At 36.1% G+C, this 22,253-nt stretch overlaps 1 protein-coding gene and 1 pseudogene across 1 annotated transcript; one reads left to right on the forward strand and one right to left on the reverse strand.

Annotated features, from left to right (window-relative positions):
* Nucleotides 1–2,351: 2,351 nt before the first annotated feature.
* LOC119980592 lies at nucleotides 2,352–10,061 on the reverse strand (annotated as a pseudogene).
* A 7,490-nt stretch (nucleotides 10,062–17,551) lies between these two features.
* Nucleotides 17,552–20,989, forward strand: LOC119980649 (homeobox-leucine zipper protein HDG11-like). The gene is made up of 10 exons (XM_038823438.1): nucleotides 17,552–17,682; nucleotides 17,779–17,896; nucleotides 17,994–18,182; nucleotides 18,275–18,748; nucleotides 18,839–18,940; nucleotides 19,028–19,228; nucleotides 19,339–19,519; nucleotides 19,591–19,859; nucleotides 19,955–20,044; nucleotides 20,169–20,989. Exons 1-10 carry the CDS (start codon nucleotides 17,552–17,554, stop codon nucleotides 20,556–20,558), a joined length of 2,145 nt encoding a protein of 714 aa, XP_038679366.1. The 3' UTR covers nucleotides 20,559–20,989.
* The last annotated feature ends 1,264 nt before the right edge of the window (nucleotides 20,990–22,253 follow it).

A 22,253-nucleotide genomic window follows, 5' to 3' on the forward strand; every position in this document is an offset into this window, starting at 1 on the left:
ATAAGTAATATATATATATATATATATATATATATATATATATATAGAGAGAGAGAGAGAGAGAGAGGGAGAGGGATTGCTTAATAGGGTGAATTTCGTTCTCCTTTCAACGTCTTCCTTAGTTTCTAACCTACAACGTCTACTTGTAAACCACCTACATATATTGCCCCATCATTTACATATATGTGTATATATATATGTAACAATATTCAACGATGAAATGTTATCAAAAGGGGAGAGAAATTCAATGAGTATATATATGAAGTTTGTGTTAATTAACAGTTGACATTATTTAATCAATTTAGTAAATTAAGATTGCGTTAATTAAGTAATTAATTTGGAGTTGGTATTATTGTTATAGACTTTGTGGGGTTTGTATACGTATGGGAGGAGGTGTTTTAGGTTTTTGATCACCTTTCAGACCTAACTAATTAACTGTTTTTCTTAACTGCACGTGGAGATTCGAGCAGCCATCGGCCTATTTTTTGAGTCGAAACACATGTTGGTCTCCCTCTAGACCTAGTTGTTTAGTTGTTGTTGAAATTTAAATTGTGGTATTTCAAAACAATGTACAATTAAAGATTCTTATGAGTTGTCCAAAATGCCCCTCACCATGCATGCAGTAGCACTATCGATCTCTCTTATTTGCTACCGAACTTGGGGTTGGGTTAAGTAATTATTCGGTGGTCTCGGTACACTACGTCATACACGTTGATATGGAGTATCAGAATTCAGAACCAATGAAATGATGTCAATTCACAGGTGATTGGTGTATTTTTGAAATATGAATTGCAAATTACTTATATACATTCTCAACTACCCATGCATTGTTACCACATACCATCTCATGAATCGACATAGCTTATTGATTTCGGTACATCACATCATCATATGTATGGTGTTCTAGGACCATTGAAAGATGGTTAACAAGTGTGGATGTAATATTCTGCATCCAAGGGTATTCTCCACTCTGAGATATCTTTAGGGTATTTCACCCTCCGCTCATGGTTTTATCTCAAGAAAATATTGCGTCTCTCCCAATCGAACCCAAAACCTTATAAAAGTGAGAAAGCGAATACCCAAGTTGTCAACTAATCGATCTTTGAATATCATTTGATCACACAGGGACTCGATTAAAAAACTTGGGTGATTTATCGACTCTAGGATCAGGGAAAAAACTCAAATGGGTTCTTCTCACAAGTGTCAACACTTGCTTTCAAATCGATGACGGATGTGGAGAGAAACATTACCTAACTCTCTTGTTATCAGAATTGATCATATTTTAACTTTTTAATAACAAGTAGTCAGTATGTATGTTAATTGATTCAGTAGTGCTAAATAGCTCATATAGTAATAGCCCATAAGAGTTCAAGTCTCTTAAATGAAATTTTAAAATGTTTTAACTCTCAAAATATATTTTAGCTTTTAAAAAAAATTACATATTTAGAATCAACACATAAAACTCTTTCTAACAAGATTCATTGTGGATGAGTTTTATCGGATAAATCTTAATTCTATTATTTTTTTTAATGGAATTTCAAAAACAAATGAATTCAGAACTAAAATAATAAATTCTAGACGGTGCTTTTCAAAACAATAAAATCTATATTAAAATAATAAATTATGGATTAAAAGAGTGGAAAAAAAAAAGTATTCCATTGATTAAATCAATGAAATAAACTGTTGGGCTCGGACTACCATACTCTGGGCTACATGTCACTTTCACAATTGAATATACCCAAAATTTATTTCAAGCACGTGGCATATACAACTAGAATAGAGAGTATGAACATCTATGAAGCAGAGTTTCAAACTCCAATTACGGGTGCCTTATAGACTTGTTTGCAGGGTGTCCAACTTTTTTACTTGACTAATTTCTTGAGCATTTGCATAAATGCACACGTGATCATGTAAAATCGTGGATCCCATATGATACATAGGATATCGTGTACATTCGTCTCAATATTTGTGATAGCTAAGGAAAAAAAAAACACTAAGATACAAAATATTGCTCGGCTGTATTACCCCCAATAAAGGGAATGGGTCTTCCTTTTGACCGTTGGCCTACCATTCTCCAGGTGGGAGAGAAAGAAATTGCTTGTTAAAAAAGTGAGGGAGAGAGCAATCTCCCATCTTTCCACCCACCATTTGTCCGCAGGAAAACTACTGCCCAAGAGATTGGTTCCTGTCAATACTAGCTAACTCAACCGTTTTCTTTCTTCAACTGTGAACATATTTACATATACCTCTCTCTCTCTCTCTCTCTCTCTCTCTAACAAACAAAGACAGGTCTGATTTCTGATACAAGGGAAAAAAAAAAAACTAATAATATGACCCCTCACATCTGCATCTTGATCAAGGCCAAAAGGTATGATTAATGAAACAAAATAATCCAAAAGAGAAAGCCAGAGTCGTCATCTACAGTCTTCACATATACATACTTCATATATACATACACATGGCATACCTCATGTATTTTATTATATATTGACTCACAATCCCAACTGTTTCATCCATGAAGGCCTTCCAATACTGTTTACCTGTTTCACCTACTTCTTCCCTTACCATCACAGAGTTTCCTGAATGCCCAAGGAGTTAGTTTCATCTAAACGGAAAAAATTCAAGTCTTCTCTTACGCTAGAATGTAAACAAGACTTCCACGATTCATAGAATTTCTTGTTGCAGTAGTCTTTCCTAACCTGCAGTACATAAACAATACTTCTGTATCACATACATTTTACCGGTGGAAGTTCAAATTGCATATTCTTGCTTGTACTATTTTCCTGTGTACCAAACATCCTTGATAGTTGGTAACCAAAACTGACCCAGTCAATTGGTTCAACTGAAGAGAATGTTGCAACACATCTAATTGGTAGAAAACTTGTATATCACAGCAATCTAGTGATCTACCTACCCATAGCAACATTAACTATCTAACTAACAGAGGCAAATCATGTAATTTCTGCATAAAATGGACATGTCTCTCCCATAATCTATTTATATTCTGCTCTAATTGTGGGCCAAACCATGAATCAGATATCTAAATCACCTGATTAAACATAAAAGAAAAAAAAATCCGAGACCACAAGTTTCCTAAACTTCTCAACTGTAAAACAGCAGAAAGCCAAATTAAGAACCATTCAAAGAGTATACCCACCCACCAAATATGTATTGCTAATGTAACGCTTCTATCTTATAGTTAACATATTTTCTCGTGGTCACATTTCATTGCGACACAACCAATACGTATCTAACTCAAGTCACAACTTGCCCAATCAACAGTTGAAAATATCTTCTCCACTACTGTTTAATTCACAAAACTAAGCAGTAAACAAGTTCGTCATAAAAAGCAATTCAGTTAGAAAAACAAGCAAAGATGCATTCAAAATGATACATTGAGTGGAAAACACTTTAGGGCCTGCAGGTATTAGGTAGAAGACAGGGATGTAATGTCAATTTTGGCATGTATAAATTTCGTTAAATGAATTTTTGTACTAACCATGATGGAATATAGCACCTTTATACCCTCTAATAAAACTGACATGCCTTAAAATGAATTCCTAAATGATCAAAGCGAATGTTGCCCTTTCACTATGAATTACACCAAACAGATCTCATCTGAAAGTGTTTTATCAACAACTTCTGCACGAATGTCGGTAATTCAACTATAAAAGAGCATCAGCAGCCATCAAGAAGTCATCGTTTGACAACATATAAAGCTCCACTATCTTATTGGATTTGCAGTCATAGAAAAGTAACAGTGTAACACTTTATTAGTACTAATAGGAAAATCTAATCAATGGCAATAAAAGCAGTGGACCATTTCTTTCAGCTCAAGTATAGATTGACTCAATACTCAACACTTCAAAGTTGATAATTGATAGCAACATTTTGGTATGTTTAGATTTGATAAAGAGCTCATATCCTCTTCTAGAGAATCATCTATAGGGGGAAGAAATAAAAAAAAAAAAAGGCATAAGCAAACTTTAACATTACTCAAGAGTGCCTCAGCAATCACTCAGTAGGCCACCACAATGCCGAAAAAATCTCTATCCAATGGCAAAATTTCAAATTAAGAGCTCAGTTTGTCAAAGTCGGTGCAGCGTAATCCAGAATAGAAATGATAATCTATTGTCCACTTGTCGACTAGGAGCACAAATGTAGGTTTACTGGTCCTAGAATCACTAAGATGAATGCATTAGTCAAAATAATACTAACTATCAAAAGGAAGTCGTAAAAGTAAACACTTAATGACACATTGCTCTTTCATTACACAATTCGCAGCTAAGTTAAAAAACATAAGTTCCCCACTAGCACAAAATTTACGACCCTAAATAAATCATGCGTATCTTATACTGAAACTTCCTAAAGTTTTCTTCATATGATGTATGATATATAGTTATGTACTTTTTCTTTGGTATCTATATGAATCAACTGTTACCACTTGGCAATAAATATCACTGATGTTTATCTAATATATAAATTTGTACTTTTCCAGTTATGGTTATGACTAGAATCATCAGCTGAAATGAAATAAACGACCTCATTATTAACTAGGTATTGCAACGATTAGATTAGTGATTCTGTAAGCATACAGAAAATTGAGCATATCATAGAAATTGGAAAGACTGCTTGAAATCTGATGGTTCCAAGTAGAAGGGTACTACGACGTCCAAACTTCTTAGCAAAGTGGGATGAATCAGGGAAAAAATGGGACTTGCAAGTAAAGTTTGCATATGTAAGACTGAATATTTTCAATATAAATGCTTTATAGGAGAAAAGATAACAGTAACTTAAACCCTGTAATATGTTGTCCCAAAATATACCATCACCGAGACCCATGAAATAAAATAGAGTAAACACAGAATGCTTTTGCTTAAAAACAGGAGCTGCAGAGCAAGAATGGTTTTGATTAGATTTAATACAAAACTATTGAAACCGCATTTTAACAACTGAATTTGATCTAAAAAATGTGTGAAAATGGGCCTATACAACATATGACGTTTTGTGAGGCATTACAACCTCAATGACATGAGACACTGGATCAACTTCATACTATGAGGCAGAGTAAAGTCAGCATATTTTGGATTCATTGCACTACATTATAATGGTATATTCAATAACTATCAAATTACATGCACAACATTAATAGCAGTTATAAAATACAAAACAAAATGAGACATGGTATGCTTTGACAACTGAAAAGTTTCTACTCAAATCTACTCTATAACTAGCTCATTCAGATATGATTTCACCACATATAATAATACTTCATATACCATTTCACAACAGAAAAAGTTTTAGTGATTGATTGGGTATACTAGTATTAGAGGTTAGGACAATGGACGAACATCAGAGACGGTTTAATTCAAGCAAGTGACTTCATGTGTATTCTGAAACTCTTTTTTTTCAGCAACCAATATCAAACGTCGTAATTTTGTTTGGTACTCACAGGGCCGAAAACTCAACTTCCTGTGTGCAAGGACGATATGTGACAAAAGTGCTGTCATTTGAGAAGGATCCAGGGTTGAAACAAGTGATTCCTGTGTATTTGAATGCCTTCTGCTCACTTTTGTCTCCTAAAACTATCTGCATTTACAAAAATCATATAAAAAAGAATCAACACCAGAGAATCTTACAAAACGTCACATGGCTAAAAATATGTTGATAAATAATACTGTCAGCTTCAAGAGAAAAAGTCGCTGGCATCCCTCCAAAATTTGTGATGTAAACCTAATCTGAGTTTATCCATCTATTATGATCGAAATGAAATGATTTTTTGAACTGGATGAAACACAAAACATGTCGCAAACCACCCCCAAGTGTGGAAGCTTTTCACCCAAGCCTTCTCTTCCTTTTTTTAATGAGGTAGAAAGCATATCCAACCATTCAAATTTTGTTGGTGGGATTTACTTACTGTCTGTTAGCATCACATCATCATACCTGCTACAGAATGTGATTTCCTATTTTATGAGAAACTATTGAAATCTCTATAAGGTCTCATGGCACCAAGGTTTTCACTTACCACATAATAATTAGTAGTCGGTCTCAAGAAATAATGACAAATGATTTTGCTCAGATCTCTTGTAAGGTTGTAGCACAGTGATTCAGACCTTGTCCATTTATTTAGCTATGCATGATTCTAAATTTCTAGAATTCAATAAGCTACAAAAAGACATTCTAACCATTCAACTTTGTTTGATGTGTTTCAACACATCTCATTGTGATAGCCACTACAACGTCGTTGATACTTTGTACATAATTTGATGATAAGGCAGAATGTATTCCAGAATTAAGACAGGAAATAGAAAGATTCAAGAAGGACCATATGTGGAGTAGGATAGAGATGGAGACAGTGATCATAGTTTCAAATTATTGGCTGTACAGTGAGAGGGAGTGGGCAGAGATGACTTTGATGGGTTATTGTAGCAACAAGCTGCAGCAAAAAAAAAAAAAACAAACAAACAAACAAACCAACCCACGCATGTTAAGGACCAATATCCGATAATAAAAACACCTGTCAGCAAAAACACACCCAACCGCACAGAGAAAGAGCGGGAAATGAGGAGGAAGGAGGGCAGTGGAATACCAAGGGAAAGGAGGGAGGACTTACATGCTCAAAAGGGTCATTAGTTTCTTCGGTAGATGGAGGTATCAGGCACGGTCCACGCATCCTATACAGCAGATCTTGATGGAAAAATACAATTAGTTTCTGCATTCATGCACAATAATTGGTTTGTTAAGACTGACAGCTGCACAAAATGTTATAACAAGTTCATTGCACTCATTAAGATTGACGCCGCAATATTGGCCTCGTAAGAGTTGCACAACAATGAAAATTTTCACAAAACAATGAACGGTGCATCCATCAAGAGGATGTCTACTGAAGGAAGCACACTCTCAGTACGTGATTTAGTAGTCAGTAAGCGAAAAATTAACCTGCAAGGATTACTTGAAAATATTGCATTTGGGATCTGCTTCTGAAGCTCTTCAGTTAAGTATTTTGGTAAAGCATGCCTAGGTAGGACTATGGAGGGACCTGAAATCATCAAAAATTCCACTCAGAAATTCAACACAGTAAGAGAAGTCAAAAGAAGTATGCAATGGCCAGTTTTCTTCACCTGCATCATCAGGACCTGGTATAAACAGAAACCGACTATGCTCCTTTAGCCTAGGATGGGCTTGATAACTTGCCCTAACTTGCCAAACTGCAGTCTGCATGTCTAAGTCATGCATTAATGCATTTTTAACATGGATACCATTTTTATAGCAATAACGTGCGCGACAAAATCATTGCTACCAAAAACCCTCACCTTAGACTTGAGAAATCATGGAAGGAAAGGTTACACGGGTGGGAGCAAAAGTTCCCCATGAAAACAAATAAGGACGGAACTACGTCTACAACTCTACATTCTCAAACCCATTAAGTACAGTTTCCAGCTTTCCCATGGCCTTCTCTACGGACAAGCCAGTATGAATGTATGATTAAGCTGAGCTATGAATCCCCAAGTATTTTCTTATATTCAAGGAAAGAGAAAACAAATGCCAAGTGGAGAGAATAACCTCTTCATTGGCTAGCCAAATGTCAGAGAGTATGACGAACATATCATTAACAGCTCCCTTGTCCAATTCTGCAAGTCTAAGCCAAGGGAAGTATATAGGAAACTCAAGCAAATACAAGGCTGTTAATAGCTACTCTGAGAAATTCCAATTTCCAAAGATTGAATATATAATTACTCTATCATGCATACCAATGACAAAAAGTAAAAGATACAGTGTCCTCTTTTGTCAGTATACCACTACCAAATAAGTCATGCTCTTCAAGTAACTTGATAGACTTTTCCCTCTCCTACAATGGAGGAAATCCGTACGTAGTTACCTTCATAACAAAAGGTAACTATTAGTATGCCTAATGGACCTGATAGAAGCTTGCATGCAATGGCTTTGGCAGAAGCAATAAAAAATAAATTGGTCTTTGTCTGCATGATTACAACAGATGAGTTGAGAGTCGTGATATGGCAACGAGTAGGTAACATGGCATGTGAAAAGCTGTATTCACAGCAACCATTGCCCTGAATATGCATGTGAAAAAAGATTATAATTTTCTCAGAAATTAGATGTAATCTCAGTTGTGAAGACGCATTCAGATCATACATTAGGACCAAATCTTTTACAGGTCGCAAAACAGACTGAACAAATTGCTGAACTGAAGAATGTAAGGCTTACCTGAAAAATACCCTCTAAAAGCATCTTGCCTTCCGCTACAACTTTTGTGTTCTCTGAAAATAATCCGGTAGTTATCTTGTATTGCTTGTTAAAGAAAATGATAATTAGTTTGACTTCTTATAGCACTTACATCAAAGGGTCTATCAGTAAAAAAAAATTATGAAATTAAAATGCATCCATTAGCCACTAGCATCAGTAAAAAGAATAATACTTAATTATGATAATTATTCCTGATATTATGGATTTGCGCAGGCTAGTGCGCAGAAGCATAATCTTTCCTTGTTGCAAATCATGACTCAACATAGTACAAATAGAGAATGAGGACTCCGTAAAACTTGGAATTTTTAGTTTTTAGATGTCAAAAGCACAAATAGAATAAGAAGCACTACTACATTAAACAAAAGGCCAGTGAAAAATAATTAAGTGCAAACAGAGATGTGCATGGCACTATGGCAGTATAAGAACTGGAAGACATGTATCAAATTAATTAAATCAAATAACATCATTACTGGCATTATTCTAAATAGTCATTGAGTATGAGTAAAGTGTGCTAGAAAAAAAAAAGGTTAAAAAACAACCTTTTTAACACCACACTGGTATTATTGCTTTGGCTGATGATCACACATGATATTTTATATTCACAGCATGAAATTGCTTTTAAAGAAAAGAAAACTATTATGGACACATAGTTGAAAGGATATTGCTCTGGACAAATCAATTTCCACTGAAGCGGTAAGATCTTCCAAGTAGAAGTGCCCATCTTCTAACTGGGATATAACTCCCATGACCCATCTTCTTCCCGTACATACAGGCTATGGCAACAAGGAGAGAGAAGGGTAAGAGGAAGCAGGGGAGTGGGGGAAGGGGAGAGAGAGAGGGAGAGAGAAAGGCACGTCACGACTTCCATAATGTGACATTTCAGTATCAAAAGCAGGTTTAGCAAAATGTGGATCGCGGGAGACTCTCTGAAACAGCATCAGAAACCCATCCCTGTATAACGCTGCTTTTGCGGATGCAGCGCCATGGATAGGTAGGCTTGCTGTATGCCTAGAATTAATTAATTAAAAAAAAACGCTCTACTTCACAAATTCACAATGAAACACTCATTCTCTTTTTTAAGCTCATTTCCAATTTTATGGTCGGCAAATGTAAATCAGTAAATCTGGCAAAATAGCACTTCGTTTCGTTTTTATTCATAAAATTCACTGATCAACCAAACATGGGAGATATAAGAAAAGGTAATCAAACAGTCACATGGATATATCATACGCAAAAAAATTAAGCAAAATAGTTGCTTCATTTTTCTCAAATATTTTTGGAGAAACTCAATCATCAGAGAATATGAAGGCCATACTCATATAATTGTTTCTTGATGGGATCGTAACGGAATTTAGGGACCAAAAACACATCAGTTACACGAATTGCAGAGCTACTAGATACCGGGGATTCACTTTCCTCACCAACACCTTCGGCTTCTAACAAAAGACTGATTACCCGATGCATTTCCTCCTTATCAACAATCGAAGATTTAACTGCAAACACCAATTAAATCAAGCCAAATCAAATCAAGAAATAGCACTAAGATTCGAATACATATACATATACGCAATCGATCTACACATACGTGACTCGTGGAGGAGCTGGTCGAGGAGGAGGTCGATTGCCTCATCTTCGGCGCCTTCAAAGCGACTAACGAAGGAGAGGACCTCATTGAGGGCATCCACTTTGAGAGAGTAGCCTCTCATCTTGAACTTCCTCTGTATCTTCTTCCTCACTGCGCCACTCATTCTCCTCTTCCCTTTCACTCTCTCCCGGACTATCTCGCTTTTTTCGTGTTCTGTGTCTTAGGGTTTGGGCGGGAAAAAACCAATGTCTTAAATGCTGAGGTCACCAGCAAGCGGTTCAATCGGTTTGACCGGTCGACCGATTTAATTAATTTACTTTTTAATTTTTTTAGTATTGTCACGCCATTATTTTAATGTTTTACATGTTAACCGTTATACCGCTGGTCGAATCGATATTTGACCGATCGAGTCTATTAGTGGTATTTAATTGAATCGGATCGATGAACCCTCCGATCTTCAATGTGACCGGATAATATAACTAGTTTTTAAAAATACTGAAAAAAAAACCAATACAAGTTATGGGAGATTGAATAACTATAAACTGTTGTTGTAAACCCTAAAATTTTGATGCGTCCACAATAAGAATAGTGAATTGGTGACTTTTTTTTATAATTAAATATTATTTTAACGCTTGATTTGGATTAATCCCTGATTATTTATCTTAATTAAATAATTTAGGTACCTAACATGAATTGGGGTTTTCTGTTATTACAGCCTCTCATCTTTCTGCTATTATATCCAAAAAGATGAGAGGCTGCTAAGTCAAAATTAGTTTCACTGTATTATGTTGATCATACATGCTTTAGATTTGTCATAAATGTCAAGTCATTTATGATCAATTGATGTGGGTTTATAAGTGTAAGCCCTCACCTCTCACATGCATGAGGCATTTTTCTTTACGCTCAAGTGCCATTAAGTGAGACGACTCAGACATAAACAAAATCGTGTTGATCCGATTTATTCACGGGAATCGATAAATCCGAAGCGGACAATATCATGGATGTGCATAGAGGTGTGATTTTCCACATGATACTGAAGCATTATCTCGATCCTATTGGATGGGCCTCCACTTGTTCAGTTGTTGGGTCTGGCGTAACCAAACTCAAAAGTGCGGAGAGTGATACGAATGTTATTTGTCCCACATCGCTTGACTAAGTCAAGTGGCAAGTGATGTGGGTTTATAAGTGTAAGCTCTCCTCTCACATGCATAAGGCCTTTTCCCTTAGGATAAAGCACCATTAAGTGAGACGATCGAGGGAGAAACAAAGTCGTACGAGTAAGATGTATCCATAAAAATCGATAAACCTAAGCGGACAATATCATGAATGTGAGTAGGGGTGGGATGTTCTCCTTAATTGTTTATCCGTTATGCAAAGTTAAGTATAAAAAATTTATGATTTTTTTATTTAATGAGAAGGAAAATCAATTTCATCCAACCAAATGGGCTCAGTTATATCTTGTCCAAAAATTTTCTTTTGGCCCACTAATCTCCCTAATTTCATTAGGTCGACCACTGTCCAAAGCCCAGGAGATTCCTCCAATCTAACTTATGGTTCTTTTTACAAGTAAAGGACAGAGAAATCACTTGCAACGGAGTGTTGCAGATCATTTTGTGTAAACATAGAAGATATTGGACACTTTTGAGACTGCAGAATGTATGCACCCACTGACTGCAGGAGATGTCATTGTAAGGAGTCTAAGCAGGATCCCCTTAGGCTCTCGTCAAGGAAGACCATCAAACCGGGCTCAAACCAATCCGATTCAACGCGGAATATAACAAGGTTCAAGCAACAAATTCACTCTGAAAAATCTCTAAACATGCGAAAATGCTAAGGATTCCAATGTAGGGCATGTGAGGCTCATTATTTCATATCAATCATGTACGGCATGTATAGTCCACGATTTTACATGAATCATGTACGCCAATCTCAACATTTGAGATAATCATACTAGCTAGGGTTACACTAATCATTAACATGGACCTTCCAATTAATCAAGGAACCAAAAATACATGCATGTATATGCTTTAAAACCCTAGTTGGTCCATGCTGAATCAAATTGGTTCACCGTCCCAGCCAACGACATCACACCTTACAAGGTCAAATATCAAAGATGATTTGTAAATAAATAATTTGTAAAAAGGCGCGTGTCAGAAAGAAGGGTCGATATAATTTATAGGTGACTACAAAATTAAGTCACTAATCGTGACTCGTCCTAAAAATAAGGATTATAGCTGTTATATCTATGGTGGGTATTGGGCCTATTCTATAAGAAAGAGCTATGGGCAAAACCATGGATAGCCATGGTGGGCCAAATATTTGCACATAAATCGTGAGCTTCGAGCCCGTTGGTAAATAGAATTGATTAGGTTTAGTCATACACTCATACCTGAGGAAAATGAGTCGGACCATTTTTATCCACTACATGTATCTCGTTGAATTTGTTCTCTTGTGCTTTTAAATACATGGCTATAACATAAGTACGTGAAGCATGCATAAATATATATATATATATATATATATATGTATATATATATATATGTCACATATTTATATTAAAAAAAAGTAAAAGCTATTGTGATTTATTATCCACAATAAATTATAATCGTAAACTACTAAACAACAACAAACATTGAAGAATATGACAACAATAAAATTGAGCAGATGAAAAGATGGTGATGGAATTAAATTTGGATTTTGGCTGGACCCTCTAAACTATTTATGGTATATTTATATATTAATGTAATTTAAGAGGACACACCGGTTGCCACAGAATAATAAAATCAAAGGTTTGCAGCAGATCCATACGTTGATCTAGTCAAAGAACTAGTAGATCCCAAATGAAGCTAGAGTTTGAATATTTTACTGTCTTAGAATTAGATAGAGGAAGAGATCGAAAGGCCTATTCCACCAACTACTCTTTCTTAACTTTAGGGTTTGAGTAGCAAGATTGATTCACTCTCTCTACAACCACCAAACAATGTTGTGTTAAATGTTAAAATATGACTTGAATTTCAATTTATCACCACAAATAATCAGGGGTAGATTCAGCATTGGACATAAGAGAGGGCGAAAGTCCAGGGCAACGCCATGGATTTTTCTTTTTGGGTTCTATATATATCACTCTAATAACATTAAGGTAAAAGTAAAAATTATATCAATTCTCATGTTTTGATAATATTGCATAATACCTCATCTGGGCTTGTTATTAGTAGAGATGACAAAAAAAACCGATTCGAGCACCATGCATAGGATACTCGATTCATTTAAAATCCGAAAACCAATCCTATAGGGTTTGTAAATGGTTTTGATTTTGATTTTTAAACCCGTTATGATTTAGGGTCGGGTTTGGTTTTTGATGTCGGGTTTAAGGTACTCGAACTGTTTAATTAAAAAAGTGAATTATAGTAATGACATTATAAATCATCTATATAAAGGTATATTATTAGGATGTTAAATTTTAACATGATCAAGCATATTAAATAAAATAATATAATAGAATTATAGATTATACATTCAAACTATGACAACATTATAAGTTAAATTATTTTTTAAGAAATTGAATTATACATTTATAGAAAAATAAAAAAATTAAGAGTTAAAAGGTAGACGAGTACCCAATGGTAAATGGTTATAGAACAATTCCGATTTTGGAAATTTAAATGATTTTTTAAACGATTTTGGTATTCGGTACCTTAAATGAAAAGGGTTTTGGTATTCACTAATTGGAATGGTATCTGACCCATTGCCATCTCTAGTTATTAGTGCTTAAACTTGGTCTATACAGTTGGCTCCAACACATATGAGACTAATTGTAATGTTTATTTTTTTATCAGTATTTAAGGGGGGACAAAGTGTACTAGTAATTTTTTTCCTAAAAATATATATACTGTTATAATTGAAAAAAATTAAGGGGAGCAGCCACCCACCCTTAGTTTGTGGGTGCTCATTAGTTATTCTAGAATATCTAACAAAAATAAAAATAGTTAAATTATTACGTCACCATCGAATCACAGTCCATATATATATATATATATATATGATCCTTACACAATAAATAAATAAATAAATATATATATATGTATCTACTGACCCAACTTTTATTGGACTGACTGATTGATTGATGGTTTTGAGTGTCATTAAATATTGGGGGAAGTAGAAGATCCACACTTCCCTAAAATTCTGCTGCAAATTCTTCAAACGTCTGCACGGGGCCTCATGCATGCTTGCTACTGTTGACATGGTGTGATGTGGCATCAGACCGTTCATTCAAAGGAGAAGAAAAATCCGAGATGAATGGACAGGTGTGCGAGACATACTCTCCTCGTTAGAGGGGAAAAAAATTGCTAAACGACGGCGTATGCGGATTTGAAAGTGACCGCTACTTTCACCGGATGGCTGCTAAAGCCCCGCACATGCTCTCAATCAGTCAATCCTGCCCCCTTTTGCTTTTCACATGCTTTACCGTCTCCATATGTCACAAGCCTGCTCCACATCGTATTGAGTAGGGGCGTAAAAAATACACCCGCATAACCCGATTCAGAAATGACGGATACGCCTCTTTGGTTAATAGGTGGTACCAATAATTTTAGGGAAAAAAATAACGCAAAAATGTACTTTTCGCCCCTCAATTATTGATAGAGTTTTATTTTCATCCCTTAACTCTTTTTTTTTCTATTTTTCGTCTCCCAAATATGAGAAAGTTCTTCGTTTGTCCTTAGAATAAACGTGACATCTTATTATTCGTCAGATCAGATTTCTCTAACGTGTCACATGAGTGTCATGCAATCATTTTCTGGTCCTAATCTCACTTAAAGTACGAAAACGGTATTTTCTAATAGTTGAGGGATGAAAATGGGAGAAAAAAATTTAGAGAATAAAATAAAATCATATTAATAATTGAGGGACGAAAAGTATGTTTTTGTCAAAAAATTAACATGTGCAAATAAGGGAATGAGTTTTTTGAAATCTAATCTGTTCCCTCGCCCACACCCGTATATATTATTATTTATATGTATATTATTTAGAATACTCACAGTTTACTTATTAGTTTAGATATATGACTTATATATTTATGTTAGTTTCACTCATATATTGATGTTTTGTTTTTAATGTGTTTATTTTTATGTTTACTGGAGTTCCCATAATTATATTATAATTATTGCAGTTATTAAAATTATAGTTGACATGTATGGATAAATGGGAGAGAATTATGCATATTGATGAGTACGGGGTTGTAGTGAAGATTCAAATATCCAACGGATATTTTGGAGGAGGCGGATAAAAGTTTGTCTAACGAATACGGGGACGGACAGTCTCAAACCTGACCTGTTGAAATATCTAGTATTGAGCAAACAAAATGATCTCGTTTACGAGTTTCGCAGCTTTTGCATGCAATCCATTTGTACTAAAGACAACAACTTTTTGTTCCAAAATCTTGAAATCCAAAATAAACACATGCTTAAGTAGTAACGTAGTGTAATTAATCCAAACGAGCTAAAAAAAGTACGATTATAGATATAAAATAATAAATAATTGAGTATATCTTATATCCAAAATGCACCCACATTCATCAATTATGATGTGAATTAATTGGCCTAAGTATGCATATCATGGGCAAATTTATCCACGAGTCTTATAGTTTTTAAATGACAATCACGCTCATATATATCCAAAGAACAATGTTAGAAACCCTTAAAATTTGACCTCCGAAAGTCTCAAAATCTATGTGGCATTAAAATAACCATTGATTAAAAACACACATGTATGACCCACTTTACATCCAACACTCCACATTAAATGGGGTTTTTTGGGGTCACTTTTTGGGGGTCTCAAGCATATCCAAAATACACCCACATTCATCAATTTGGATTTGTATTTATTGGCCTAACTAAGCATATCATGGGCAATTTTATCCACAAATCATATAGTTTTTAAATGACAAACATATATACATATATAAAGATATATATAAATGCACCCACATTCATCAACCATGATTTGAATTTATTGGCCTTAACTACGTATATCATGAGCAATTTTATCCACAAATCATATAATTAATTCGTGCTCACGCATTATTTAATCAATAAATAGAATTAAACAAATTAATATTGTCTGCATAAATAATAAATACAAACCCAGGTGATGGGACAGAGAGAATCATAGAGTAATTGGCAAAAATAAATTATAATAAATTAAAAATTGAAATACCGACAAAAAAAATAAGATAATAGCCTCACGTGTGTGAATAAATTCCGGGGGGACCGTTTAATTAAGACACCCAAAAAGTCTTAAAGCTTGATTAATTGAATGATATTAAGCCTAGTTTTTGGCTTTTCTTGCCATACAAAAGCTTCTGATTCATAGGGTATAAACCCAGTTAAGGAAATGGCCTTTAAAATTGGGTCCAAGCTCCAAATCATTTTTTTTTGACTATAAATAAATAAATGATTATATTTATATTCATATTTAAGTCTGGTAGTAGTTTCTGCCTTAAGCCATGCATAGATAATAGATTCGAGTAGGAATGGAAAAAAATCGGTTTCAAGTCGGTTTTGGGTCGGACAATATCACGTATTTTCAAAATATATACATGTCTGGACCCTAACCTGGATTGGATTTCGATGTTCTTAATTGACGAAACCCGGATTGATTTAAATCCGAATAAGTAAATCGGATAATAACGTAATTCGGGTGAGGGTCCAAACAAATAAATCCGACAAGATTTATGTGTTTGAACTTGGACATGGTTTCAAATCGGATAAAAAATTTATGTTTGGACATAGATTTAGGACATATAATTGTATAGACTTGGTTTAATCGAGTCCGATAAATTTAGTTCTTCGGATCCAATAGAGTTTTGCTACCCTAGATTTGAGAGAGAGAGAGGAATCCGGCACCACAAAAAAGGAATCAAGTTTGACTCTTGGACAAACTTCGTCGTGTGGGTAACAGCCAAGAATAGAATGGTTAGAGATTGACTGAAAAAGGCATGGCTTGTGATTATACGTTGTCGTTTTATGGTAGGATTAGTAGCTGCCTCGTGCCGGGAAATTAAACATTGGCCGGGAATTGAACGACCGTATGCTCTGTTGTGCCCACCTGGCCGTGAATTAGCGTGTTGTACTACTCTATAGAGTCTCTCTGTGTTAAATATGACAGAGTGAGAGAGGAAGCCCCCGGCCCCCACCCTCGAATGCAGCAAACTGGAATTAAAAATGCACAGTTTTCTGTATACATGTATGTATCATGTATGTATGTATGTATAGATCAGATTCTTTCAAAGAACTCAAAGAAACCCATGAATTATACACGAGTAGGTATGATGTATCTGACTCTCTCTGTTTGGGTTCACACGGAGGAACTTAATGGCAGCCCAAAAATCCATCTAATTATTATTAATTATTTCCAATATCATAACGCATTAACGCACTCGTTCCGACTCCACCAAATCATATGCCATTAACCTTTGTAATCTCAGCCGTTTCGCTTGTGCTTTTTAAGCCTTCAAAAGAATGCTACATCACACTCACCTCATTAAACCCCACATCCGGGATAAAAAAAGAAAAGTCTCCTTCTTGCTTCTTGAGTTTTTAATTTTTATTGGGTTTATTGTAGTGCTATCCATGGTGATTTTGTATAGAGTATAGGGTGTTTTCGATCCAGTAAGATCTTTGATAGTCATTGTTATTGTAGTAAATGGAATACGGAAGTGGTGGAGGAGGAGGGGGAGGAAGTGAGTCAGGGGGTGACCACGATTCCTCCGACAACCAGAGGAGGAAGAAGCGTATCCACCGCCACACAGCCCATCAGATTCAGAGGCTCGAAGGGTATGCATTATGCACCTTCGCATTGCATTTTTTGGTTCCTAATCTTGTTTTTTTTATTGAAAAATTATTGAGTTTTTGTTGCTTGTGTTAATGAAGAATGTTCAAGGAGTGCCCACACCCAGATGAGAAGCAGAGGTTGCAGTTAAGCAGAGAGTTGGGTTTGGCTCCTCGACAGATCAAGTTTTGGTTCCAAAACAGGAGGACCCAGATGAAGGTTCTCCCTTTTCCATTCTCTTTTGGGCTATCTCTGTACTTTCTCCAGTGATTCGCTTCGTGTGTGTGAGTCTTGTGTGCATTGAATATTCATTCAGGCCCAACACGAACGAGCAGATAACTGTGCACTTCGAGCAGAGAACGACAAGATTCGATGCGAGAATATAGCAATCAGAGCGGCATTGAAAAATGTCATTTGCCCATCTTGTGGAGCTCCTCCGGTGACTGAAGACTCCTATTTCGATGAACAAAAATTGCGAATGGAGAATGCCCAATTGAAGGAAGAGGTAAAGCAAAGCCTCTTGAGTCTTTGACATTCATTTTGCTTTTGGTGTTTTTGTTGGTAATGTTTATGTTTATTGTTGGGTGGTTTGTTTAGCTTGATAGAGTCTCTTGTATTGCCGGAAAGTACACTGGGAGACCAATTTCGCAACTCCTACCACTACAGCCTTTGCATATGCCTTCGTTAGATTTGTCGATGGGGAGTTTCGGTGGCCATGGATTTGGTGGTCCTTCACTTGATCTTGATCTTGATCTTCTACCAGGAAGTGCATCAAGTCCACCAAATTTGCCCTTCCAACCAATTGGAATATCAGACATGGATAAGTCCCTCATGACTGATTTTGCTGCCAATGCTATGGAAGAATTGCTCAGGCTCTTGCAAACCAATGAACCTCTGTGGTTGAAGTCGAGCCATGATGGGAGGGATGTTCTTAATCTTGAAAGCTATGAGAGGATGTTCCCTAGACCCAATAGTCACTTGAAAAACCCAAATTTAAGGATAGAAGCATCAAGGGATTCTGGTGTCGTAATCATGAATGCTTTGGCCTTAGTTGATATGTTCATGGACACTGTAAGTTCTCTGTGGACTTTTGAATTGAAACTCAATGTTGAAATCCTGAGGTTGTGTCCATCTCATATGATAGTTCATTTGATTGTGCAGAACAAGTGGGTGGAGCTCTTTCCCGCACTTGTATCAGTTTCAAAAACAATGGAAGTTATATCACCTCGAGTATTGGGTAGCCTTAGTGGTTCTTTGCAACTGGTAATTGAGAAGAAATTTTTTCCAATTGTGTCTTCTTGCATGTCCTTGTTTTACCATTATTCACTTGGCATATATGTGTCATTGCAGATGTATGAAGAGTTGCAGGTGCTTTCACCACTTGTGCCGACCCGGGAATTCTACGTCCTCCGTCACTGTCAGCAAATTGAGCAAGGCTTGTGGGCTATTGTTAATGTCTCTTATGATTTTCCACAGCTTGCATCGCAATGTCGATCATATAAGCTGCCTTCAGGATGCTTGATTCAGGACATGCCTAATGGGTACTCCAAGGTTGTATTTTCAATTCAGCACAATTTTGTTTATTTGCATTATACACGAGAAAATGAGATAGTGGTAATTCATCATTTCTCAACTTCTCATGTGATACATGCTTGATTTAGGTAACTTGGGTGGAACATGTGGAAATAGAAGAGAAAACCCCAATTCATCAACTTTACAAAGATCTCATTCACAGTGGCCTAGCATTTGGGGCAGAAAGGTGGCTTGCCACTCTTCAGAGGATGTGTGAAAGATTGGCTTGTCTTATGGTGTCAGACAATTCGATCCGTGATCTTGGGGGAGGTAATGTAGCTCCATACTTGCAATGCTTAGTTCCTTAAAACAATTGCTGAATACAAATTTCCAAATTGCAGTAATTCCATCACTGGATGGCAAGAGAAGCATGATGAAACTTTCTCAGAGGATGGTGTCCAATTTCTGTGCATGTGTGAGCACATCAAACAGCCACCGATGGACAACACTCTCTGGTTTGAATGAGGGTGGAGTTCGAGTTACCCTTCAGAAGAGCACAGATCCTGGCCAACCAAATGGTGTGGTGCTTAGTGCATCAACCACCTTTTGGCTTCCAGTTTCTCCACAAAATGTCTTCAACTTTTTGAAGGATGAAAGAACCCGAACTCATGTATGTTTTATCTGTTTTACTATTCCGTTGAATCAGATTAATTGACTTACTAGTACAATGCTTCAACGCTTTTCACCAATTTTTTTGTCAATCAGTGGGATGTCCTCTCTAATGGTAATCCAGTGCAAGAGGTTACTAACATTGCCAATGGTTCACATCCTGGGAACTGCATATCAGTTCTTCGGGTAAGTCGCTCATTTTCTTTTCGGTTTGTCTCGAATTTGTTGCATATTGTTGGCTAGATTCCTTATTGTTGTTTAAATTGGATATATTGTTAATGTCTTTATCACCATGGGATTCTGTAAATAGGCCTTGAATACCAGCCGGAACAATATTTTGATACTTCAAGAGAGCTGCATAGACCAATCTGGTTCACTAGTGGTCTACTGTCCAGTTGAACTACCTTACATAAACATTGCAATGAGTGGTGAGGATCCTTCTTGCATCCCTTTACTGCCATCAGGTTTCACCATTTCACCGGACGGTAGCTACGATCCACGCAATGTTGCCTCGACAAGCTCAAGCACACAAGGAAACATGGCTAGGTCCGGTGGTTCACTAATTACAGTAGCATTTCAGATATTAGTAACCAACTTGCCATCATCTAAGCTAAACTTGGAGTCAGTGGCCACTGTTAACAACCTCATTAGCGCCACTGTCCACCATATCAAGGGTGCCTTGAATTGTTCTAGTTCCTGATCATATCATGGCTTCTATACAACTGTGTTTCTACCATCTTTAAATTCAGAGAGCAGAGAAAATTCAGAGGGTCTCTCTCTTTGGTGCTGGCTGGTGGAATTGAATGTGGGTTTTTGAGAAGGTATTGGGTTAGTTGGGATTTTGAATGCCCTCTCATCAAGAGCCTGAAGCCCCTGCTTATTTACTGCTGCTGTGCTGTTTTTTGCTGCCAAACCTCATTAAACTCCACACCAACTAATTTTTTTCTTCTTGTTTTTGGGAAAATTAATGTCTAGAGAGGGAGTCAAGAACGCACCACACATGGCTTTCCTTGGTGGGTCAAGTAAACTGGGTGGTTCGGGTATTGACTTCTGTTCATGAACTTTTGTTATTAATCTTTCAATTCTGCAGTCTAATTCATCTTATTTCGTTGGCATTGTTTGCTTTAGTGGTATATGATTCTGTCTCTCAAATGGATTGTGCTTGTGTGTGGGTTGTCAATCATTCGTCCGAGTTTGGGAGTTTGGGAGTTCGATTCCAAGTTGCCGCAATTATTTTCAAACGAAAAATTTGTGTTGGGTCTCAGTTCAACAAATATTTGGGTGTGTGTGAATGCATCAAGGAAAAGTTGAAAGTTGGGAATGAAAGTGGGGCAGACATTGATGGGTTTGGATAGCTTCACATCAAGGAAGGGCTCCATGGCCAGGGCCCTTGTCATACTTGGTAATAAAACTGTAAGTCAAAAAAGATGAAGTTTACCTGTACTTGCTTTGACGTTTGACTGATCATGACTATAACCACTCACTTCCGCTGGATAAATTGCAATTATGGTCCTTTTTCAAGCATCTCATTTACAAAGTCCAATCCTTAATAAATTTTTGGGAGACGGATTTTCTTAATAGTAGTCTAGTTTAATTAAGTGTTGGCTCACACATAAATTTTCTACGGTCTTGCCTGCCTTGTGTGGTAGGGTCGTGATTGCGGATTTTCATAAAAATGACCATTCACAAAGTATTCGTTCCTAAATTATTGACAGTGTTAGTGTGCAAACATGATTAAAAATATTATTTAGTAGAGATGTTCAAGGTCAGTTTCGGTCAATTTTTTGGACATAAATTTTTTTTGTTGGTTTTTGGTCGATTTGATTCAGTTTTTAATGGAAAAATGTGTATTTTAAAAAAAAATTGATCAATTGACTCGGTTTTGATTTTTATGATTTTTTTCAACAACCTTGTTATTTAGTGGGGATAGGGGGTTGGAATGATTTAAGTTGAAATATATGTATCTAAACCGTTGATTCATGACGTTAATTAGGTATCTAGTCTACAACACAAGCTGCATCCAACAATTTAGATTTTCAATTTCAATTGAAATCATTCTAGCATCCGCTATCCCTATTTAGTGTTAGGCCTTTATGGACCACAATGGTCATAGTTGATTGTGCTTAACAGAAGAATCAACCTCCTCCATTGAGTTCCTTGGCCGATTGATCTAGCTTTTGGAAAGAGAGGAGTAAATGAACAATCAAAACATTCATTGAAAACCCATTAATGCATGTCCATCTTTGATGTCTTTTGAACTCCAATTCCTGCCACATTGCTCTTCCTCAGTTGTTTCATCAACACAGGAAATTCAGTACATCAATTTTTAGCAAAAGTGTCCTTTGCTTCAAGCTATAATATTCAAAATACTTTTAACTTTTCTATATAAAAAAAA

The sequence above is a fragment of the Tripterygium wilfordii genome, chromosome 16 (genome assembly GCF_013401445.1).
Source record: "Tripterygium wilfordii isolate XIE 37 chromosome 16, ASM1340144v1, whole genome shotgun sequence".
In the NCBI taxonomy this organism is placed as follows: Eukaryota; Viridiplantae; Streptophyta; class Magnoliopsida; order Celastrales; family Celastraceae; genus Tripterygium; species Tripterygium wilfordii.

Excerpts from the sequence above, each read along its gene's own strand:
- LOC119980649 (XM_038823438.1), top strand. The coding sequence starts at position 17,552 with ATGGAATACGGAAGTGGTGGAGGAGGAGGGGGAGGAAGTGAGTCAGGG. Across the intron at positions 18,749-18,838 it reads TTGATATGTTCATGGACACT|AACAAGTGGGTGGAGCTCTT; the intron begins GTAAGTTCTCTG and ends TTGATTGTGCAG. Across the intron at positions 19,520-19,590 it reads GATCCGTGATCTTGGGGGAG|TAATTCCATCACTGGATGGC; the intron begins GTAATGTAGCTC and ends TCCAAATTGCAG.